Genomic DNA, 23,445 nt, shown 5'->3' on the forward strand with positions numbered 1-23,445 from the left:
GTTGCTACCTCCCATTAACTACCCACGGTGTACTTTGAGTGACGCAAATCTCAGGAAGTCTGCACTCCTCTCTATTTGTCGATTCTTACCTTTGTTCCTCACACGAATGGGATTCTCATTTCCCCTGTAGCACGGGATTCAAGTTAAATTGCATTGTTCGACAGATGCAGCGGTACTATTCTCGTTTAATTTTCTTTTCTATTTTTCTTTTATCTCACCCCTTTCCCTACTCTTTCTGACACACACTTATACATATATATTCACGCAGTCGTTTCGGGATACCACAGACTGTGTGCAAACAAGTCTCCTTATTGGGGCGAATATAGATAGATCAGTGGGCGATGAGCGACTCCATGGGTGAGGGACAGGACCTTGTTCCTATGACCCTTCCGGTGCCGGAGGTTATGCACGTCTCTGAACTTGATGTTACGGGACCGCTGCAACCTGGTGATGACTGCGCACAGAAGTCGCTCTCGGGTAATCTTCCGGATAAATGCATGTCTGTTTCATTTGCCAAAAGCTTGAGCGGCGTAGACCTCAGCATTTTGACACGTTCGGCGGGAAATGCGTCTCACACCTCTATCCGAAGTGGCAGTCGTGCGAGGGGGGGCAATACAGAATCTTACGAACTCGCTGCTGTCATGGTTAGATCGTACCCACTCATGACCGTTGAGGGAACGGCGTTTTTAAACACAACACGGCCTCCAAGCTCGCTGGGGGGAACAGAGCCATCCGTGAGTCTTCGGCAAGATGCAGGCAGTCCCTCTGGGGTTGCTACCGACGATGAACCTCTGGGGGAGAGTTGCGTAAACTTGGCTGAAAGTGGTGAGCACAGTCGGACGTCCGCCAATGTGATGGCAATCGCCACTAGTCTCAAGCGTGCTTGCATGTGGCAGGTCATAATTACAAACTTTTTAGCGCACCGCGCGTGGATGGAAGCATTTCGCCGAAACAAACTGAGATCAGTTCTTGAGGTGCACCTTCTTCCCGTGATTCTCCGGAGACGTGGTAGAATGAATTTGTCAGGACGGTTTACGCGGAGGGTCTGTGTTCAAAAGCCTGAGCTAGTGAGTAGAGATTCGACTGATTTATTGCAAGGCACGTACCTCTACGACACCGTGCCCATCCTAAAGACCTTGAGAAACGTAAAGTTCTGTGAAGCACTTACGGAGACTGTTTTGAAATACCGCTACAGCTGCGGCCAAGCAATAGCAAGCAGCGGGAATCCGGAGCAGAACGCTTTATATATTCTCGTCTCCGGCAAGTGCGATGCCATCACCCCAGCATCGGAGACAGGTGGAAAGGTGCGACGCCGACGTCTCCAACCAGGTGAAACATTCGGTGGGCTATTTGGTGGTAAAGCGATATTCACAGATGTATATAGAGCCATATCTACCTGTGTGGTGTATGTTATTACTAGAGAAAAGTTTGAAGAGTTGTTTTCTCAGTACGCTGACAGCAGTATGAAGGAAACATTCCTTGGTGCGTTACGCGACCACGAGATGGTGCGCCTAAAAAGGTTACACCCTCTACCCCAGTGCATAGCGCGCGTTCCCATATACCGTAAAAGTGAGCAGCTTGCAGGACAGGTCAACGAATACATTAAGGGGTTCACACCATTGGTGCTTTTACAAGGAGATGTGCTCTTTGAGCAGGGAGATCCTCCCGGCGATGTGTTTTGCCTCATTGAGGGGTATGTCCTGCGCGAGCAACTTGGTCCAGACATGAAGTACGAAAGCGGCACTCGGCAGGTTCTGGCACCGAACGAGCCGAACAATAACTTCGCACTGAGCACGCGGTTCCTGCTATTGGGAGAGGAGCCGCACATATTGCCGGGTCCGCTGCGCTACCGCTGCACTGTTGCCAGTCGTGCTGCTCTCTTTTTCAAGATCAATAGCGACAGCTTTGTGAATATGCTACTGGATGACGCTAGTCTACTCATTAGGCTTCGGCAAAAGTACAAGGAACAACTGCAGCAGTGGATGCGAATTGCTCCCGAGGCACTCAGGCAAGTTCCCATGTTGGGGGAGATGCCACGACAAAATCTTAATACCATCATTCACGCTGCGGAACCGCGTGTGCTCGAGCGGTACGTTGCTGTGTGTGAGCCAGCTCGCGTCATCCGGGAGATTTATGTGTTAACGAAGGGCGATGTACGGGACCCGCGTCAATTTGATCATGTGCCAACGCAACCCCCCTCATTACCTCCCACGGAAAGCGAGTCTGTAGAGGAAGAGGCCGCGGGGAAGCAGCGAAAGGAAAAGGTCACCAAACGTGTGCCCTCCCCACGTGAAAGAAACTCTAAGGCTCAGAAAACGGCCCAGCAACCTGTATCGCCGCTGAAGGAAGGCCGTCCGCGGAAAGGAAACAGGTCTGTTGCATCACTCGTTTGCAAATACACCGACGATAATGCAGTTCAATGGAGTTTTGAAGAGAATACCGAACTGCTGAAGGCTACAATTTATCCCGATGAGCGGCAGGAAATAACACCGCCACTTCCATTAAACCCGGAGAGGAATATTATCTGCACCATCGGTGGCGGATGGGAAGGCCTTCTACTGGAGAAGTGGCCTACCGGTTGGGAGACGACGACAACGGTGGAACTCTGGGCCATACCGACACTGGCCATAAGGACGGAGTTCAACACTTTCCCCAAGGCGGCTCAAAATTCTATTCTTCGTTGCATTGGTGAAGTGCAAATGCGGGAGCTCGATCTTCCCACCCCGCCGAAGGTGAAGCTTCCACCAATGAGCATCTACACCCCAATCGAAAAGCGGCTAACGAAACCCGGTTTGAATGTTGACAGGGCCCCCCTTCGTTCACCGCGTAATGTTGGAGGAAGTGGAGCCTCGCACGACCGCTCCACCGCCGGAACCACAAGCAAAATTGGGCGGCAGCAGGCTGATGCTGCAAATTCACAATCCAGTTTTACGACGAGGTCGTCGTCATTTTTCTCCGTTGACATCAGCACCGTGAAGCCTCCGCCTTCTGCGCTGACATCCAACAGGGATCCCAAAACCATGTCACCTAAACCGGCTGCAGTAGACACAAAGGTCCCCACGGTTCCGAAGACCCGCAAACAATTGGCACAGGTAACCGCGGCTGAGTCGGCGCCTGTTGAACCTCGCAAATCCAAGGCAGTGCCGGCCTCGTTGCTGTTGTTCCAACGGTTTTCCAAGAAAGTGACTGAGGAACCCCCAAAGATCACACCGGAACTGCGAGCCATGTATGCTGGAGAGAAACCACAAAAAGGAATTGTACGTGAGTCGCCTCTCATAGAAGCTGACAAGCGACGAAGTCATAGTTGTCTGCCGACGCTGCCCATAACAGCTTCTGCATGGCCGGTGTTGGCTGGAAGGAGGAAGCGGTGGTTTCCGATGGTACCCACGTTTGCACCCCTTCCGGGAACCCTGGACAACGCGAACAACAAGGTGGATCCGCCTCATTTGGTCCCTAACACCTCCCACATGGTTATGCGTGAGAAGGGTTATAGGGATGTGCTGCAGTCACAAGTTGTTTATTTTACTTCGCTAGCAAATAGCAAAGCCTGTGAGGACCCAACGTACCTCTCGGTCTCCCCATGTACAACTGCAAGGTCCCGTTCCTCTCGTCATGGTGGGTCCACAGCAGCTCACATTGGTGCGGTACTGCCAACGCCTGGCCGGCATGCATACAGCTCTTAGCAAATGAAGGGTTGTGGTTGTGGATATGAGTAGGCCGCAGCTGGTGGGGAGTGAGTGGGCCAGTGGAGGAAATGCCTCACAACATTTCCTGTAGATGTTCATAGGGCGATGGGTGTGCATTATGTTCGTCCATCGTGTTGCCACTGCTCTTTTCTCCTCTCCCCATGCGCTCTCCTTGCCTTTCATTTTAGGTGTTTGCCTTTTCCCCCCTTACCTGTGCCGAATTTCTCACATGCGGGTGCATGCATTGTTCACTTTTTTTTTTTACTGTTGCTGATATCGGTTTTTGTTTTTAGCTGTGATATGGTTGGCACCTTTTCCCCCTTTCCACAAAATGTGCAACGGTGAACACCCTTTTTTTTGGTATTTATTAGTATTTGGCCTCTTCTTTTGTAACTTTTTTTTCTTTGGCGGAAAAAGAGAGAGAGGCAGATGATGGTGTCGATGACGATTTGATAAGCGGCACAAGGTTACTGCATTGACCGTGTGTTTCATGTAAATGTCGAATTAGAGTGCGAAAGAAATGAGGTTGGAGTCGTGTGTTTGTATCCCCTTCTCCCCCTCAAAAAAAAAATCAATAAAAGAAAAAAGAGGAAGATGAAAAGAATATGATAACAGTGGCTTCACGCATATATACATTTGTATTCGTGAGCGCCTTTCAACCTCCGTTTGTCGATATACTACTTAATATGTATACGTTGGCCCCTTCTCCCCTTTCCTGTGTTATGCATTGGCTTTTCAGCAGTTGCGTGTGCGTAAACGAGCACACTTGCGCTCACGCACGCAGAAGTGCTCTCTGTGGCATATATGTAGTGATACGTTGGGGGTGAGCGGTCCCCTCACAAGAAGAAAACCTTTCACTGATTCAGTGTGTGTGTGTGGGAGAGAATTTTTAAAGTTTATTTCCTCCCTCCCTCCTTCCCCCATCACGACTCTTCCTAAATTGCTGGTGTTGTCTTTAGTAGAGTATTTCTTTGGTGGTGGACTATGTGCTTCATTAAGGGCCACACACACATGGTCTAAACGATCCTTAAACCAGTACCCATCATCAGGATATCAACATTGCGCTTCGCTGCTTTTTAACACATTATAGTGTAGGAAGACTGGGAAGAAGGGGGTTCCTTACGTATAAATTGGCAGATATATACTTTTACTCACATATCTTTCCCTTACATAGAGTTTGTGGGATTTTTTAAAACTTAGTTGCTGTTGAGCATTTAGTAGTAGATGCAGGACCTCAACTGGGCCCTGGCGGAAAAGGGCACAAAGGTTGTGGAGGTTTCCCACGAGGCTGCACATGTCGCTAGTTCCGCCACGAATCTTCTTGTGGACCGTGAAGAATTACTTTGGATAACGGGAGATGCTCCGCAGCACGTAACGCTGAGGTTAGCGAATCCCCATCCACCACTAAATTATGTTGGATGGCACGTTTGGCACGATTACGTCACCAACCCCAAAACTGTGGAGGTGGCGACGGGTGAGTCTCCTGATGAAATGGTGGCACAAATCGTGTGTCAGGCAGTTGCCGGGGCTGGCACGCAGATTTGGAAATTGCCAAGTCCCATCCCCGCCAATCACTTATATGTACGCATGAAGATAGTTGAAACCTTCGGGCCGGGGCCAACTTACTTGAATAATTTGGTACTCTTCGCTGATGACCCCGGAAGTCGATTCCGCATACTCCGCGGCGAAGAGAGGGATAAATCAATGGCCGATCCGAGAAACTTGTCTTCGGGTAAAATGAGCGTTCTCCTTCAAGAGTTAGGTCAGGACATACGATCATTACATCCCATCAAGACAGTAGCTTCAAAAAAAAACATGCTACTTTACGTTCCCAAGGAACCGGATGCCGTCATACGTCCCCAGGGGGAAGAGGATGTTACCTTTCAATCGTCGTCCCAACACGCGAATAATATAACACCGCGGTGCGGAACAGATAGCGCGAGGCAGTGCCATCTAGACTCTGGAAGTGGTTTTCAAGCTTCCAGTGACTTTCCAGGTGGTTTCAACGAACGGTTGTGTGCACTAGAGCAGGCGGTCGCATCTCTAACTCAAACAATGAATCATCAGCGTGAGGATCTTACGATGATTAAACGCCTTCTGCTTCAACAGGCTACAGACAGGCGGCGGGAGATAGAACGCCAGGGTAACGGCCCAGGCATCGCGTTGCCGCAACATGGCACCCACCCTGTGTCTCACCATCAGGTTTGCGTGGACTTTCCTGAACGAGCCCTTCGCACATTTGTGGAGGAAGTCGTGAGGCCGAAGCTGCAAAAGCACTCTAGACGGACTGAGACTCAAACTATAGCAAAGCTCGATGAATTCTTAAAGGACGTTATTGGGGAAATGACCCAAGTAGTGGATGAACGAGTTCGGTTCCACATTCAGCGGGCCTCGTGCAATAGCAGCGTCAGTACAGGGTTTCATGCCTCGTGCAGCGGTGGGAGCCTCCAACCGTGCTCACCACACCTGTCGGTCAGCGGCGTGAATGCCAGCAGACCATCAGTCATTGCGGATTCCTCTATTCCCCAAACTAACGGGTTCCCACCGGGATCCTTTTCATCTTCGGTTCATGGGTATTCTGCTGCGGCTAGGCATAATTCACCTGCAACCTCTTGTCACGATCCTATCAGCGTACCCTCTACGGCCGTGCGTGATGTGTCGTTCGAAGTGGATATGACCAGCACAAGGAACACGACACCCAGACCACAGTAAGAGTATTTTTTTTTTAAATTTTCGTATCTGCTGTTTCTCCTCCCCCCCCCTGTTCTTTCAGTGTGTGTGTAGCGGGTGTTGCTGATCCACCCGCTGGTGTTTGGGTACTTCACGGTTTTTGTTCTTTGTTTTGAGACGGTTGTCGCCTTGAAGATCCAATGTCTAGTATACGAGCTTACTTCCTATCACTTCTCCCCGATTTATTTTTGTAGATTTTTTTCATTTTTATATGGCGAAGTACGGCATCGGGGCACGTTGTAGAGTGTGACACAAGTGGCACCGCATTTTGTCGCGGAGCCCGTCCCCCTTAAACTTTTCCCCCCTTTCTGTTTACTATACACATACATACATACCTTTGTGTGTGTGCATATATATATATATATATATAGGGATGATTAACTGTTTCTGGGACCGCGTGTTCGTCCTTTTGGTTCCGCTCGTACGTGCACAAATTTCCATATATATTATGTTATGTTATGTCATAGGGTGTTTGCTTATCTTTCTCTCCTCCGGGGGTTATATGTCGTGCACCCGCATTCATATTCGACCCTATTTCGTTTCGCCTTCGTTCCTTTCGTTGCAAGAGATTTACTTTATTTATTTGTTTCTTGCCCCTGCTTACCATATGGGTGAGACCTCAGGTATATCCTATCGGTTTCCATCCCTTCTTGTGTTTTTATTGTGTCTGAATTTTTTGGAATGTTTGAGACGACGACCAGTCTCTCGTTTGCAATGATCTTCTTTCTTGCTTCCTCTAAATCAAGCATCCGCCTCTAGAAAAGATATTGGGCACCGGGTGTGAAGCCATTATTGTCTGGAATAGGAAGTAAGGTTGTATTCGTTTGTTAGGGGACAAGGAGGATAAGCGTGCCCGATTTTGTGGGTTGTAAGGGTTGACCGCGGGGAGTAACAACTGCAGGTGCAAGCAAAAAAAAAAACACTAGGCGGTGGCGAACTAATAAGAGGTCGAGTGACTCTTTTCTGAGATGCAGTCGCGGCGTAACTCGATGATGAATCGCGTCTGCCGTAAATACGCTCGAGTACCTGGTCAACACGGTGACGGTAATGTACCTGCATTTTATCCCATCGCTATCAACCCCGGCTGGTGGGGACAGCCTTTCGGTAAGGTGAAGGACGCCAAAGGGCAAATTCTTTTTTTCTACGGCCTTGTGTTACCAATCGCTCTGTACTGGATATTTGATGTCACGTTCGCCCAGCGCACACGTGTCGGCAACGTCGGCAAGCGGCCGATGTACTCTAACTTCTTTTTTAGACAAATGGACCTGGATGACCCAGATCACGCCATCAAGTATGAGAAACTGCGGCAGGAAATAGCGGAGAATAAGTTAGAAGTCCGCTGGGGCGGGACGAACTTCTTGGCAAGTTACTTATGGGAGCCCGGTGATCCGGAGCCCGACATACGCCGTCGTGAGGTACATGCACATCACTAATCCGAGAATGAAACGGCATATTTTGAAATGGCGGTGGTGGGACACATATATGTGTACATGCCATGGTTTCGTGATTATTGTGGGTGTCGCATATTTTTTTTTTTTTTTTAGGATAGCAGATGAAACTTTTTTTGAAAGTTTTGGTGTGGGGGCGTATCTTTGATTTCTCCGACGTTGCGAGAGGCGGTAAGCAGTCAACAGTTGTCGGTGTGGTAGTAGGGTCGGCGTTAATTTAGTGATTGTGACATGACATTACCTTTCTTTCCCCATTTCTGCAAGTGACCTGCTACTTATGTGGCGGCGTTGCTTTTAACAGTAAGAGGGCACGTGCGTAGGATCACCCTTGTGTTGTTGTTAGCTATGGCTGCGGTAATCCCGTGTTTTTTATTTTATTTTATCGTACTTGCTTGTTGTCACGGTTGTACACAATCATTGGCGTCGTAGTAGTACGGGTACAGCTTCGCCTGTTTGTGGCTGCAAGCAATGGAGCGAGTAAGCGTACACGTTTATGTCGTTGTTCTTCCCCTCTTTTCCCCTCTTGTGCTGTCAGTATTATTGTTATTATTATTGTTTTTTTTAAAGTTTCTTCTCATCCGCTCAATATCACGTGCTGGGGGAAGGCCCCACGTGAGACGGTTGTTGGTGGTGTGTCGGTACCTTTCATAAACGCAGTGCCGCGACAACCTTTTTGACCCTTTCTTCTTCTTCTTTCCTCAACCTTTCTTTTCTTGTGTGCGAATGCGCTGTATTGTCTCGCACCTCTTTAAGCTGGTATGACTGGGAAATTATAAAGGTAGGGAGACGAACTGTGTTGTGTGTCTTTTCAGGCGTGACAAAGTGAGATACCGTTCGTTTAGGGCCACCGAAGTAGTTGTTACGGAATCAGTGAATGATGGAATTAATCGGCTGCCCTGCGGTTGCGGTGTTGACCTGTTTCTACTGGGTGGCTTCCCATTTGGTCCTTCTTCTTCGCGTTGCTTTGCCGCGCTTCAGCGTAATCGTGCGCTACGGTGGTCGCTGTGTTACGTCCGAGAGTATTTGCAGTGGCTTTGCCTCTTGGATTCAGTCATCTCGGGATTATGCAAAGCGCACAGTCGGCATGTGGAAGTCTGAGAGACTATCGCGGGCCGTCTTTCACTGTACTGCCATTCTTGAGGGTTCGATCTTGTGTCGTATACGAGTTAGCAGAAAGCTTAGCTTCTGCGCTTTTTATGTTGCAGGTATTGTTTCCATCGTTTTGATACTCATTCTGATGGATGGCGGCCATTGTTCTCCCATTGTGGAGGGGATGACAGTATATTCTGACGGCCTCAATCACTCAGCTGTCGCCTTCCTGGTTTCTTATGCCGGTCGACCGCTGCTTGCTTTTCTCATGCACTGCACCGTCCGATTATTGGAGTGCCTTTTTTTGCATCGCTTCAGGGGCGGGTCCGATGACTGTGTGACTGGCTTCGCCGCCGTTGCTGGATGCTCTTTCTACGTATTTGCCTCGTGTTCCAGCGGCATTATTCTCCCCTGTACAGAACGGTCGCCACTAGTGATTGGTGGGCAGAGGGTTGTTAATGGTATGACGGAGGCATCACCTTTTTTCCCTACGTTCGCGTTGGCCGTGGATGCCTTATTTGTTCTGCATATGGTTTTTCAAGTAACACAGGTGTACCATCACTGGGTCCTGGCGGAGCTTCGGAGAAAACCTGTCGGCACAAGTGTCCTTAAGGGGGAGCACTGTTCCGTTGGCAGATGCAAGACCACACCGAAGGGCGTGAGCGAGGAAGGGAGAATCGGCGACGGTTCAGCGGTGCTGTACCATTTTCCTCGTATCGCACTCTTTAAATATGTGCAGGAGCCGCACTACGCGTGCGAAGTCGCGATGTATGCCGTCAATGCAATCAGTATCTGCCTCATAGTTTACAATAGGTCATTGCCCTCCGGTGGCACTGGAAGGGAAATAGGGGATGAGTTTTCCGTAGGCAGTGAGGTGGTGCCGTTGTTGTGCGCGACGTGCTTACCGCCGCTAGGCGTGTTGTTTTTCTCGTTGTTTAATCTCGCCATTACCGCGCGTGAGCACCGCCGGTTTTGGGAGTGTGTGAATGCTAGGCGAGGCGACGGGGAGCGGGAGCTAATCCCCAAATGGGATTTGTTCTATGGCGTGTGGTAACCCAGCCTCCCTTCCCCATTCTTCGCTGTTTGTTTGGGTGCCACGGGGGTCTTTTTTGGCTTGATAATCGCAGCTGTTGACCCGGGAGGGGGACAGTGGCCTGCACGACAGTGTTGAGTAATATGAGGGAAGGGCGTTTTGTACGCCCTATATCAGGGTGGATATGACTTTACCTTGAATTGCTGCCCTAATGGCTGCTCGTGCGTATTTATATCCGTACGTGCGCCTGAACTCCGTTGTCTCAGGTTGTCGTTGATTATTCTATCACTTTTTGCCGTGACCTTTTTGTTGCCGTTGTGACACTGTCTCCTGTTGGCATTTCTCTTACTTTCTATTTTTTGTATTGTGTTCGGGTGAACAACTAATTGCGCATATGCTTGTAGGCGTTTTCTAAGCGTCGCACTCAGAAGCATCATACTTAGCCATGCCGTCTGCTAGTTCCGGCTACACCTTTGCGGACTTCTTGCGGCGGTTGGAGCGCAGTCCCGACTCCCACATGGCGCCCCTATACCACGAGCATCGTGAGCTCTTTGTGCGGCGCCATGATATGTTTGCGCGGGTTATTAGCAGTGTCACATGGTCAAAAGGTGTCGCACTGGTTGCTGCCGCGGGGTACACACAAGCCGTCAACGTGACGATCTATAGGGCGCTGCTGGCACGTATGTTGTTACATAACCGGCACGTACGGCAGTGCGGCGCTGGCTCCGTTGTTCCGTGGTCGGCTGCGCTGCGCACTTACAGTGAGGCCATTGCCACGCACGGAAATGCTGTGCCAACCCGGATGACGCTATCGGCGCTGCGGCTCTGCACGCCAGCACGTCAATGGGTTGCCGCCATATCGTTGTTAATGTTGAGTCAAGCGAACGACAAATTGACGCTCCCGATGTTAATTGATGCAGCGGGGTGCTGCGCCACACCAGCTGCGTGGGAAAAAGCGATGACATTACTCGGAAGATTTCACGCGCAGTCACTTCAGGTTCTTCCGGACTCTATACAAAGTCTTAGACCTGTTGGAACAAGCGCTTCAACCGTGGATGCGGCAGCCCACGCTCTGTTGCCCCGCAGCGAGGGTCCTACGCCGGAGCAGAAGCACATATTGACGGTTATCAACAAGGTCGTGTCAGCTGTGCCGTGGCAGGTGGCATTGTCAAATGAAATGTGCAGGTCTTATCTCACTCACCTTGTGGCAAGTACAACACTGCGACCAACGGAGAAGACGGCTTCTCTCACAACTGCTGTGCAACAACTTCCGTGGGAAGCTTTTGTTACACTGATGAAGACAGTTACGGCGACTGTTCAGGAAGGGTCGCAGGGTGTCTTGGGATCTCGTTCGACTCCCCAACTCCCACCGCCTCAGGATGGAATGGAGCGAGGGGACGTTGCCAAATCCCTGTTGAGCAACAGCATTATTAGGGAGGGTGTAAACCTGCTTCAGAGCGAACCAGAAACCGCTATTCCCTTCATCACAACTATTCTTCACAAGCTACCATCTGCAGAGGCTGCGGCACTGTTCCTCAGTGAGGCAACCTCAGCCTACCGGAACAGTTCAAGCGCCGTTGTGGCCGCTGCCATTCGCCATCCTGTTGTTGTGGGAGCTTTGTTGAAAAGGTGCGCTGATAGTAACTCATGGTACCTCGCAGCATCAATATTTAAATCAACCTCACCGACAGCAATTCCTTGTGACGTGGCTAGCGACCTTGTAATCCAAATGCGGAGGGCAAATCAGGCACCACTGGTGGTGGATGTTCTGCAAAAGTACATTGTGCCATCGAGGACCAAACTAACGGAAGAGGCGATTGAGGCAGCGCTATTGTGTGTGCTGGTGCACAATCGGGCACTCGCGAAAGCCTCAGCCGTCGTCGCCGGCACTTCCCCCGACAATCGCACTGGAAAACCTAACGGAATCGGTGTTGCCAATGGTGTGCATTGGATATCAGCACTTAGTTGGGCCACTGACCTTTTGGAGGAGGGTGTGGAGTCGAGAATACTTCAGACCGGAACAACCCCTTCGGTAGGTGGTGTAAATCATGAAGACCCCACAGTGTTACTGCGGAAAAAGACATTATCGCCACGCATCCTGAGCCTTCTCATTTACATATGCGTAAATGCTGGGAGTCCACGTGGGGGTCTGTTTGCGCTGGGATACGCACGCACCGTCAGCAAAACGGAGCTCGAACTCTCAGAAGAGATTACAGCACTGTTGTATTGCATGATGTACGACCGTCCTCGTGAAGCGGAGAGTATCATTCAACACGCTGTGAAGAAACACGGGGAGTACAAGGGGAAATACCTTGGTAGGTTACTGGTGGCTTCGCAAGAGGCAAAGGGGTCCGCGCTGAGGAATCAAACTTGAATCTTGAACCGTATCGTTTGTTGCGAACATCACTTATGATGTTCAGTTTGTGGGTATGTGAAGGAAGGGAGGGGTATCATGGGTTTAAAAAAAGGCATATAAGCGTACTATTCCCCAGCCGACTCCCTTTGCGTGTTCTTTTCTTCTTGTCACTCAGTTCATTTGTTTGTGCCTGTGCTTGTGTGCCACGGTGGTGGCGATTGGCTAACTCGGGGTTGAAGCATCATCAACACGGAGGCCACGACATGCGACGTTGATGTCATTTCACCATGTTGTCATGTTGATAAGTCGCTTTCAAGGTCCTGTTTTCATCTCGTTTCTTGCCTTTTCTTCTTACTTTTGTAACTTCCTCTTTTCCTGCTGTTGGTTGCTGGTGTGGGTAAAGCAGAGGTTAGGAAGAGGTGAGACAAGGTAGCACCATTATCCAAGTTTGTGTGTGGATTTTTGAAGGCTGCGCTCTAGTGAAAGCGAGGAGGAAAATAAAAAAATACACACACACACATATATATATATACATCAAAACGAAGGACGTGTAATCGTGCCCAGTAACAGATGAGCGAGCAACGAGTTTCACAACCCAAAACTCCGGTAAGCAATGAGGAGAAGTGGGATCATAGTTTGGAGAATTTTTTTCGCAAGACAACACTAGGACTCGCCTACAGCATCTTGCCTGCATTTCTGCTGGCTCGGTCTGCAGCTGCCCGCGGAGCCATTCTCATGTTCGCCACCGGTATCGGCTCAGGTATTGCTTATGGTGAGGCGCGCTATCTTTTTGACCACGATGTTGTGTTTGACAGAAGACATTTAGTACATATCGAGCTACTGAAACCCAAGGAGTCGAAAATCAATTAAGAAAAGTGACGTATGAACGTTTCACATCCGAGTTTTGTTTGTAACTCCGATGTGTCGGACGCCAAACAGACTTATGGGGGTAATGCAAGGCGAAGGTCAGTGTGAAGAGGCCATTGAGCAGGGGAGGGGGACGCACATGTTGAGTGGTGTGTGCGTGTGTGTGGAGTGAAGTAAAGGAATGCATAAACGGAAGAATATGATTCCCACCAACAATGCGCTCCAGAATGTTTTTTTGTTTTTGCGTGTGTGTGACAATGAACGTGCCGAGTGGCATGGGGGTGTTTTACTTTTTAGTCCGCGCGAAGGCAACTACCACCGCGAACAGCAATAGTCTCACCCCTCCTTTTCATTTTGTTACTGTTCTTTGGTGTCGTTCCTGTGTGACCGATGCCTGCCTTGTATGCCGGTAATGTACACCGCAGAGGGGGATGCAAAATGTGTTTTGACATTCTGTTAGTTAGGGAAATTACCGGTGCTGTTCTGCAAAATTTCGAAACACTTGACCGCCGGTTCTTTGCAACGGGGTTATTTATTCTGTCTTCTCTCCCTCGGTCTTTATCCACTCTTCTTTAGGTATTACCCGCTGTTGCATATAGTCTGAGTAAACTGTGGACGTGAAAATGTAAAAGCAACTACAAATGTTTCTCCATGTAGAATTAAAAAAGACGCCACAAGTGTTAGAGATGCGCATTCCCAGTAGCAGGTAAAGGGGTGGGCTGTTGGTTCTCAATCTGGGTTGTTCCCCCATGAGTATCTGCCTTATTATTATTATTATTTTTGCTCTGTGTTGACCCTTCTCTCACATGCGGGCTACAGTTTCTGCACTGTTGTCTTATGGTGGCGGTGTGTTCATGCGTGCTCGTGACGGTATCGTGTGTGGGAGCAACGCTGCTCTTATAAGCCGATCTGTCGGTGCTTGTTGTGTTATTAATGTTTTACCCCCCAAAAAATATTTGATTAATTATCTGGCTTTGTGGGAGGTTTATGGAGGAGCGAAGGAACCGCGCCAACACTCATGGATGCAAAGGAGACAAGAAATTCCTCTCCTTTCCCTTGCCAATTTTTGCACCATTTTGCTTCATTTAACTTTTCATTCCCCATGTTTCGCCTCCTAATTGCGCATTTTTTACCTTTATAAATGATTTCTCAACACTCAGGGGCGGACAGGCGTTTCAAAAACAACAACAACAACATACAGGAAGGAAGGAAGGGAAATGTCCACCTCACATGGCATGCTGATTTACAACAATGATATCACTGCTGATAGCCTTCTGGACACGAAGGACTGCCGTAAAATTGTGGAGGAAGTGTCCAGTAAGATGCCCAACTCCTCCCTTTTCAAACTGGACAGAGAGGACCACACTTTAGCCAACCTTCTTCGCATGCGATTGCACGAGAACCCACTTGTGCATATTGCAGGTTATCGCGTGCCACATCCCACGCAACACCGTGTAGAGCTACGCGTTCAGACATCCTCCGATGGCACCGGAAAGCCCATTCCAACTCCGAAGGAAGCACTCCTGGAGGCGGTCGGATCGTGCATGAAAGACCTTGAGGAATTTGAAGGGGCGTTCCTTCGCGAAGCGCAGAGCAAAGGTTTGGATGTTGAATAGGGGGAGCGGTTCTTCCCATCTGTAGCATCAACTCTGATCTCCTCGTGCCTACATGAGTGCACTCGTATATGGCCCAGAGATAAAAGAGTTTCTGGGGAGTGATGGATAATGGAAGCAGGAGGTATTTCCTTGCAACTCTTTGTCTTTTCCGTTTTCTCCTTCCCTCCACAAAGTTCTCGCGTAGGTGTTGCTGCGCGTGAGTGCCACGCAGTACGCGTGCAATGGGGTAGGGTTTGCCTAGATGTGCGAATGCCAGTGTGCGATTGAGAGTTGCTTCGTTACCCCTGCCTCCGTTAGTTGATACTATTTGTGAACCAAGTTCATTTTCCTTTGGCCTATATTTCCATATTCTTGGTGAAGTTGTAGTGCCATTAGTTATCTATAGGAATCCGCGCATAACTCAGCTGCCGTTGCGCATTTTTTTGGGTTTAGCTTGTTGAGTGAACAAACTATTATCCCTCCGTGCCGCTACCAAATCCACAAGCGAAAGTGAGGCGCAGAAACTTGTGTTGAAATTGCTGCGTGACTTTTCTTGTTTTTCATTTTGTGCTAAAATATACACAGTAACGGCGCCAATGAGTTGAAGGTGATTTAAGTTCGATCTGGATACTCTTGCTTGCAACTCTCGGAACTTTATATGACGGCAATTGTGTTCGTGTGCGCGATCAGGACATGAAAGTGTTCACATGGAAGCAAGGGTCACGCTACCAAATCATAATTAGTTAAGAGCACACCCTGAAACAAACAGCTATGAAGATAAAAATATATGTTTACGGTTAATATCTGGACTCACTCAGCGCATACACTGGCGTACCAACAGGTTGTACTTGGCATGCGCTTGATTTGACGTTTATTTGCACTTCCTCTTGTTGGGCGACGCTGCTCTTCACCTTGCTACTGCATTTCTAGGTTGTTTTTAGTTCCGCCGGCTTTGTGTGGTTTCTGTTACATCGGTAGCCTTGCGTTCGTGCGGTTGGACGAGTGTGATGGCTGGAACCCAGGCAGCAGTGGACTACACCAAAGTGTTGGTGAAGAATACAGTAAGGTTCATCCTCTTAGTTCTGTTTCTCATATCTCTCGTTGTCTCGTTACTCCTATGCATGCTTGCTGACATCTTTCAAGCCTACGCCCCCGTCTTCCCATTGTGGCCAATGGTTTTTGCGAGCGTTGCGCTAAACGTTGCGTGTGCTGTTTCGACTTCGTTGTATCATCGAGTAACGTGCAAGGCTTCTCGTTCTTATAAGAGCTCCGGAAGCAACCATGCATATTTGGCAATGCAAGGTTTCGGGTACGGTTTGCTTTTTATTTGTCCGGCGGTGCTGTTCTTATATATTGAACTTTTAGCTTCCCCTGTTGCCGTCTACCGCTACGGATTGATAACAGCACTGGGTGGTTCATGTGCCGTGGCAAATGGGCTATTGATCGCATCTTTGCGGTACTCCGAAAAGACTCAGCGGCGAGTGAAAGAAGGTGGACTTGGGGGAGGCGAGAGGCCACAGCGCGACTCCGGTCTGTGGAGGAGACGTTTGTTATTGCTTCCAGACGGCGAGACAGCCATTGTCGTTTTGCTTTGTATCATTGCTCTCACGTGTTCTATTATTGCGGAGTATTTTACGCACCTGCGCCGTGCGTTGACCATTGTGGGCATGTTGCTTCTCGTAGTTAGTGCGGCTATCACTCGTGTTGGCACTGGGTATCGGTCTGCTACCGGCGAGCACCCCTTCTCGATCTCTAGGTGCAGCTTCAGAACGGGTATTGTTCAAGGGCTTGGTTGGTTTCTGGGTGGGGCAACGTTGTGTTTCGATTTGGTTTTGTGTAATTCAGGTGCGGGCGCACCTCCGTCTTGGCATATCATCAGTGGGTTAAGTTCGATGGTGAGCGTTGCTGCACTCCTGTTTGCAAGGTTTCACCGCTTCACAGAACCTACATTCAAACAAGGCTTGCAGTTGTCCAGTGATGGACCCTACGTAATGACAGCAACAAGTCTATTTCAACTTACTTTTGTGTGGTGTTTAACGTTACTACTATCTACGGAGTACTGCGAACTAGGTATGCAGTTGAGGCAGGGGCTGATTACGTGTCAAACCCTCACAGCGGTATCCATGTTTGCCCTGCCTCTTTGCACTCACTTTCTTGGCCGTGTTGTGTTCGGCAAGGAGTACGGAATATGGATAAGTCTTGACTGCCGGTTAGAATTCGCAATCTTGCAGCGGTTGGCGTGGTTTTGCTACAGCATAGCCATTTTCTTCGCCGTACTTCACATGACGGAGTCCAACCACTTCAGGTTCGTTGTCATACAGGCCCTACTGGTCGGAGTTTCTCAATGCCTTGTACATGCGTCGCTTTGGGCATTCGGTGGGGGAACATTGGGGAGATATTCAAGCGATGTTGAAGATCAAGAGTCTTTATCACGTACTACTTCCACCAAATCCACTTCACAGGAGGAAGACTCAGAGGGGGAAGCCTCCGTATCTTATGAGGGCGGTCGCTCTGCTCTACCTCTAGTACTGAATGCAGAGATGGTCACCGCCATTGCGGTCTGCGTGTGCGGGATTGCTCTTCGGCTTGTTGCCGATGTGGAGTCCATGGATGGCGCATTTGTCGGTGCTCTGTTGGGTGTTCCCCGGAAATCGCTTCTGAATCTTGCAAGGGTCATGGCCACTGTTGCGGTACCGCTTGCTCATATTTCATCCAGGGACCGTGTTCCTTTGTGGCAGCCATTTGTTGGCTGTGGTGGTTATGTTTCTATGCAAGCGGTGGGGTGGTCCGTTTACGCGATCAATACGTTGATTGAGGCCGCCAATTACTTTCATGAGGAACGCCGGAGTCTTGCGTCTCCGGTATTTGGAACTCAATCTATGCCATTGGAACACACAGTGGATGGTGTATGCGCTACCGTCCCGTTTATTTGCATATTCCTGGGCTCCTTATTTGAAACATGGGCCCAACAAAGCGAGAAAATTCATCAGCGGAAGATGCAACAGAAGATCGTGGAGCTTAACAGCTTACTACAGCATGTCATTGCCGATCCGGAGGATCGGGAGCGGACGAAGTCACTTTTGAAGGTTGTAATTGGCCCTCGGTGGAAAGATTTGAGAAGTAGCGGAAGTTCCGACGAGGACGAACGCGCCGAGGAGGTGGAAACAAGAAAGGAGGGCATGAGAAATATCGTAGCCATTCTCTGCGTCTGTGTAATGATGTTGTTTGCGACTTCCGCGTTTTCAGCAACGCACCAACCCGCCTTTACACTTATATTCGGGATATCAGGTATGATGATGACGAGTGTATCGTGTTTTTCGCTGCAACTTTTTTACGGATCGATCGTGCACGGGGCCACCGGAACCTATTCGTACTTTATGCCATTTTCTGGTGGGCAAAAGTTTGTTGCATTCCAGACTGCTGGGTGGTCTTGTTACGCGGCTGCACTATTGTTAATTCTAATAAGTTGTCTCGAAGGTCGCGGTTCGCCCACTGCCTTCGTTTGCATGGGTTTCTTTAGTGTCGCGGCACAGTTTTTGATTTTGAATTCTATTCCGCATTTTGATTCCACTCCGAGACCGGCTTCGTTGTTGGAACAAAATGCGGAAGCGGCGCTTGCCGTGTTTGCGCTCGTTGGTTCCTTTACTTTTGGTGTTGTATGGAACGCCTACACAGGCGGTGGCATTCCAGGGCAGGCGCCATCCCCGCTCCCCATTATTGTTACAGCTATTGCCGCATCGTGTGCTGCACCATTGGGAATCGTGTCTTTGAAGCGCCACATGGAGCGTTCCGCCATGTTCGCCGTCGCTGATGGACTGGAAAGTTCCTCCGAGGCAAGTGACGGTGAAGAGGAAATACGCAGTGATGGCCACACGGATGCAATCGCCCATGTAAGTAATGGGAGTGGACACCAGTTCCCCTCTTCATTGATGCAGGGCCAAGTAAACACCGGTGTCGACTCGGAGCGAGGGACAAATGATTCCTTCGACACCCAAGCATCCCGCTCCTTTCCAGGATCCACCGGATCGTTCGGGAGTGGCAAGCGGTGCCGCTCAGTGCAGCACATGGAGGTCATACCGGGCACATTGTACACGATTTGTCTCATTTTGGCGCTGCTTGCTACACTGATTTGGGTTATATTCGTCCCGATAGTTCTCTTCTATATGTTCTACTCGTACGCCTACAGTGGACTTGCCGTATTTCACATGACGTTTACGACATTTCACATTGTGTTGTTCCTGCTTTCCATTGCGGTTGTTACCCCGGTGCTCGTCCAAATAATTTACGACAGACGATGTAAGGGTCTTCGGGGGAAGTTCTGGAGCCCTCTAGTTGCTTTTACTGTGTACTCCCTACCAACAATTGTGGTTTCAACGGTGCTTGTTGTCTGGACTCAGGTGGACACAATGGGGGCCGAGGTTTTTGCCCTAAACATGGTATTCATGAGTTGCCTTTCGTTCCTTTCGTGTGCTTATCTGGTGGCGTCACTCTTTAACACATGTTTCCTCGGATATGTGCTGCACTTTTATCTCTACACATGTTTGGTTCAGGGGTTGGCGCCTCTTGTCGTTTGGAAGTGCGTCACGGACGTCGGGTTTACAGTGTTTTGGTTGTGGTACTTACGAGGTTACGGTAAGCTCCCTCACATCACTGGATGCATGTGCGGTGCCAAATCGCGGGACTTGTTCCGTACCTATTTATCACCTGCCATTGTCGATTACTTCAGTGCGCGTCTTATTGTTGATGGGAGGGGGAAGGCTGGAAGGGGTAAAACGGTTATATACAGTAATTCCGAGGGGGAGGAGGAAAATGCTGGACCTGATCACAATGATCCGTCAAACAAATACATTTATTCCTTTCATCCGCATGGTGTTTTCCCCGGCACCGCACTCTGGTTGCCGATGTCACCGCAGTGGGAGGAACTGATCGGCCGCAACGAGGAGACCATTGTCACAACACACGGTGCAGATGTGATTTTTGCCGTCCCGTTCATGCGTGACGCGCTTATGTCAGTTGGCACCATGAGTGTATCGAGGAAAGGAATTGAGAACTGTCTTAAGCAAAACAACAGCCCTATTATTGTGACTGGTGGGATGGCGGAAATGGTGTATCAGAAGGGTAGTGACACCGAAATGCACATCGTCATGCATCACAGCGGGTTTGTTCGAATGGCTCTGCAGCATGGGGTGCCTATTGTGCCTATCCTTTGTTTCGCCGAGCAAAATGTAATGATGAATGTTCCCTTTCCACGTCTACAGAGACTCACCTCGAGAAAGCTTGGCTTTCCATTTCCCACAATGCCGTATGGGAGATGGTTTCTTCCCCTTCCACATGCACGGCCACTCACCGTAGTGGTGGGTAAACCAATTCTTCCAGATCCTGCGATGTGCAATGCTGATGACCCTGATCATGTAGTACACTACAGACTCCGCTATTTTGGTGAATTGCAGCGGCTTTTCTTCAAGTATCGTGATGAAGCCGGATACCCCAACATGGTGCTTCATCTCCACTGCCACAACGAGACGCATATTGTGACAGAATTTAAAGGGTCGGAATCAGTTAAAGATGATCAAAACCAATGAACTGGTGATTGTCACAATCGGGGTTCAATACACTCTAATCCTTTCATGCTGTAGTTGTAAGGGGGGAGGTGCAGTGGTGAGCGCTTCGGGTAAGTAAGTACACAAATAATGTAATTTTTTTTTTTCGGTGAGGGGGAGAGAAGGGGGGGGGGAAAACGCTAGCATGGCGGCCGAGGTTTATTTTTGTAAAAAGCTGGAGTTAAGCCCGTGTGTGTGTGTGTGTGCGGACGGTGGCGGCTTTTGTGGCGGTCATGCTGTTTTGTTTCATCGCATCTCCGCGTTTAACTTCTTTTATTTTCTTTTTTTCATTCATTCCTTTCCTATTTTTCGCCGCCGTTACCACCTCCACCATTTTTGTCCACTTCCCCCAATACTGCCACTGTTAATGTTTGTTCCTCTCCACATCGAAACATCTTCCTGCTTGCATTTACTTGTCCCTTATGTTTTGCGCTGCTCTTGTTGTTCATTATTGTGAGGACAGTTGCATATTCATCTCATGTTTCGTTTTTCTTGTGCTGTCGTCCATTACTTTTTTGTTTTGTTATGTTTTGTTTGTCTTATTTGTCCTTCTGTTTATTGTTTGTTAACTCTGTTTTTTTTTTCCGTTTTGGAAACAATGCGGAGTTGCCGCCGAAAGATATTTTTCGCAAGTAGTGTTTTTCATTTTTCATTTTGTGTTTTCTTTCTTTTTTTTTTTGATTGTCTTCTTCTTGTAAATGTCTTGTGTTTCCATGACTACGCATCTTCTTGCGGGTGGAAACGGAAGTATGTGTGTGTGTGTGTACACACTCGATCACATGGAAGGAGGAAGTTAAAAAAAAAAACAGCAGGAAATTTAACGTGAAGAATTTTTTTTAAATATTGTTAAAGAAAAAGATGCAAACACTTTCCGGAAAGTGAGTGAATGCCCCGGTAACGTCAACAACAATAATAATGACGAGTGTCATTTTTGTCTTTCTTTTGTTCTTTGGTACTTATCCTTTTACTCTTGCTCTTTGTTTGTTTCCTCTTATGTGGAGCGCTTGTATGTGGAATATATTATTCCCTGATACGGGTGGGAGTAAAAAGCAACTGGCAAGCGACCAAGAGGTTTTGTCTTTTTTTTTAAAAAAAAGAGAAAAGTAGAGCGTGGGTTGCTTTACAAAATTTTGTGAAATGTCTGCGGAAACGGGTCGGTTGCTGGGGGAGCACAAAGGATAAAAAGAATGGGTGCTGAAAAGAAAAAAAAAACTGTATGCATTTGTGCTCGCGTAAGAAGCGTTTTCAAAAAAACATCTATCTTGGAAAGTTACACACAACATCATCCTTGTGTTACTTTCTGATGTTGTTGTAAACAAACTTTTGCACCACGTTTTTTTTTTTTTTGGGGGTGGTGGTGGGAGGTTTGCTTACTTTTTTTTCCCCCTTCCCCTCCCTCTTCCTCTGTCACCGTTGCTGTTGTGTATCCGCCTGTTTATGCAAGTGGTGTGGCCACTCCAATGTTGAACAAATGTATCCCCGTCACTTCTTTCTTTTCTGTTCTTCTCGTTACCTGCGGCTCTTTCTTTCTTTGTACGTGTATAATGGTTTATCTTTTCAGTTAAATAGGATAGTAAACTCCATTCTCAGCCTCAGGCTGAGGAAGGTTTTTATTTATTTTTGTAAATAACTTGGCCGTGAGAAGACATTCGTTGGTGGTTCCATTTATTTATTTCGTAGGGTTTAAATGCAGCGGACGCTTCGCAGTGCGGCCCGTCGCAAATGGGGGCAAAAAACCTGGTCACCCACAGCTACAAACGGAGGTGCGGCACCGGCGAATGGTGTCAGCGCGCAAGAAGCACTTCAAATTGCATATCGCCCGATGCCACCCTCACAAACTGTGGAGTACGAAGAGGATTTCGGTCACAATCTAATGATTCACCGTGAGTATATTTCCAAGCGCTGTCGCGACCGCGTGTCGTTTGAGCTGAGTGCGCTTTCCTACAGTAATTTGGAACTGCGACGTGGACAAGAGCATCTGGCGGGAATTATGAATAGGGAGCGGAGAGGGGTTTCAGTGGGTGCCTCTGGCGCTCCAGATGATCAGGTGCAGATGCAAACCGATGTGGATGCCAACTCGAGGGAAGTCTTGAGCGCACGGTACCTCTTCAACGAGAGGCGGTTGCAGTTCTGCGATCGATTTCAGAACTTCTTTCAAAGCAAACTGGAAAATAGTGCTGCGAGTGATTCCAATGGACACGAGAAGCAACATCTCTTCTCTCTTATGGAGGCATGCGCGGTGATATTTGGTTGCGAAACGGAGGCGGCTCGGGAAACATACTACCGCATGTTCCTGGGGTTGGATTCGGAAACGCTTTTGGAGGAAGACGAGGCACTACGCAACCGAATCGCCGATGCCAAACTCGTGCAGCGGGTTCTCGAGAACAACAAGGGGCGGCAAGAGGTCACACAATCGCCTAAACTTCAACAACAACAGGATCAAGGCAAACCCCTGCACGCCGTTTCTAGTGGTACAAGTTTGCTTAATGATTGCGAAGAAGAGCGCTTCATTTCATCTATTCCCGAGCTTTCCCTGTTTGAAGACGAAACTGAGGCTAGAGCCAACGGGTTCGTCGAAGGTGAAGACGATGTCAAGGCAAACAATGGTGATCTCACTGCCGGTAGTTTTAGCTCCCCTGCTTCCTCTGTTAATTTACCGGAGGAGTTTGAAGAATATGCCCCTCTATACAAGGCATACATTACCCACGCAGTGGGAAAAGGACCCGTGGCTTCGTATGATATATCGACACTTGGTTCAACAGGTTTGACAGCAGAGCGGCGACGATGGAGGACTCTGATGGAGAAGATTGTACGGGAGGATTATCATACCATGACGGAAGTAGAACAGATGGATGCCATCGTGTTGAATGAGCAACTCCACACCGTAAAGTTCTTCGATTTGAAGATTGGAGATGCGATTCGTGATATATTGCAGTTGTTGCAACGGGAAACCGGCGTCGGTTCGTCGGTCAATCGCGACACACCGGTGGGTATTTCTCCCAACAACCCAGAGCGACGAGTCTGAAATGTGTGTGATTTTT

The 23,445-nt window shown here is 48.8% G+C and overlaps 9 protein-coding genes across 9 annotated transcripts, besides 3 other annotated features; all 9 read left to right on the forward strand.

The window, feature by feature from the left end:
* Window positions 1-341: 341 nt before the first annotated feature.
* On the forward strand, window positions 342-3,683 carry Tb11.18.0012 (hypothetical protein, conserved; the record flags this gene model as incomplete). Its single annotated transcript, XM_823205.1, has 1 exon — window positions 342-3,683. The coding sequence occupies one exon, from the start codon at window positions 342-344 to the stop codon at window positions 3,681-3,683; it is 3,342 nt and encodes a 1,113-aa protein (XP_828298.1).
* Window positions 3,684-4,910: 1,227 nt separating this feature from the next.
* Tb11.18.0011 (hypothetical protein, conserved) lies at window positions 4,911-6,398 on the forward strand (the record flags this gene model as incomplete). Its single annotated transcript, XM_823206.1, has 1 exon — window positions 4,911-6,398. One exon carries the CDS (start codon window positions 4,911-4,913, stop codon window positions 6,396-6,398), a length of 1,488 nt encoding a protein of 495 aa, XP_828299.1.
* Window positions 6,399-6,765: 367 nt separating this feature from the next.
* Window positions 6,766-6,786: a microsatellite.
* Window positions 6,787-7,384: 598 nt separating this feature from the next.
* Tb11.57.0002 (hypothetical protein, conserved) lies at window positions 7,385-7,849 on the forward strand (the record flags this gene model as incomplete). The annotated part of the gene is made up of 1 exon (XM_823207.1): window positions 7,385-7,849. One exon carries the CDS (start codon window positions 7,385-7,387, stop codon window positions 7,847-7,849), a length of 465 nt encoding a protein of 154 aa, XP_828300.1.
* An 892-nt stretch (window positions 7,850-8,741) lies between these two features.
* Window positions 8,742-10,007, forward strand: Tb11.18.0010 (hypothetical protein, conserved; the record flags this gene model as incomplete). The annotated part of the gene is made up of 1 exon (XM_823208.1): window positions 8,742-10,007. One exon carries the CDS (start codon window positions 8,742-8,744, stop codon window positions 10,005-10,007), a length of 1,266 nt encoding a protein of 421 aa, XP_828301.1.
* A 424-nt stretch (window positions 10,008-10,431) lies between these two features.
* Tb11.18.0009 (hypothetical protein, conserved) lies at window positions 10,432-12,360 on the forward strand (the record flags this gene model as incomplete). Its single annotated transcript, XM_823209.1, has 1 exon — window positions 10,432-12,360. One exon carries the CDS (start codon window positions 10,432-10,434, stop codon window positions 12,358-12,360), a length of 1,929 nt encoding a protein of 642 aa, XP_828302.1.
* A 552-nt stretch (window positions 12,361-12,912) lies between these two features.
* Tb11.57.0003 (hypothetical protein, conserved) lies at window positions 12,913-13,212 on the forward strand (the record flags this gene model as incomplete). The annotated part of the gene is made up of 1 exon (XM_823210.1): window positions 12,913-13,212. The coding sequence occupies one exon, from the start codon at window positions 12,913-12,915 to the stop codon at window positions 13,210-13,212; it is 300 nt and encodes a 99-aa protein (XP_828303.1).
* A 1,214-nt stretch (window positions 13,213-14,426) lies between these two features.
* On the forward strand, window positions 14,427-14,825 carry Tb11.57.0004 (DNA-directed RNA polymerase II, putative; the record flags this gene model as incomplete). The annotated part of the gene is made up of 1 exon (XM_823211.1): window positions 14,427-14,825. The coding sequence occupies one exon, from the start codon at window positions 14,427-14,429 to the stop codon at window positions 14,823-14,825; it is 399 nt and encodes a 132-aa protein (XP_828304.1).
* A 986-nt stretch (window positions 14,826-15,811) lies between these two features.
* Tb11.18.0008 (diacylglycerol acyltransferase, putative) lies at window positions 15,812-20,386 on the forward strand (the record flags this gene model as incomplete). Its single annotated transcript, XM_823212.1, has 1 exon — window positions 15,812-20,386. One exon carries the CDS (start codon window positions 15,812-15,814, stop codon window positions 20,384-20,386), a length of 4,575 nt encoding a protein of 1,524 aa, XP_828305.1.
* A 497-nt stretch (window positions 20,387-20,883) lies between these two features.
* Window positions 20,884-20,996: a sequence feature (T-rich).
* A 46-nt stretch (window positions 20,997-21,042) lies between these two features.
* Window positions 21,043-21,098: a sequence feature (T-rich).
* Window positions 21,099-22,226: 1,128 nt separating this feature from the next.
* On the forward strand, window positions 22,227-23,429 carry Tb11.18.0007 (hypothetical protein, conserved; the record flags this gene model as incomplete). The annotated part of the gene is made up of 1 exon (XM_823213.1): window positions 22,227-23,429. The coding sequence occupies one exon, from the start codon at window positions 22,227-22,229 to the stop codon at window positions 23,427-23,429; it is 1,203 nt and encodes a 400-aa protein (XP_828306.1).
* Window positions 23,430-23,445: the final 16 nt, after the last annotated feature.

This window comes from Trypanosoma brucei (assembly GCF_000002445.2).
Source record: "Trypanosoma brucei brucei TREU927 chromosome 11 chr11_scaffold01 genomic scaffold, whole genome shotgun sequence".
In the NCBI taxonomy this organism is placed as follows: Eukaryota; Euglenozoa; class Kinetoplastea; order Trypanosomatida; family Trypanosomatidae; genus Trypanosoma; species Trypanosoma brucei.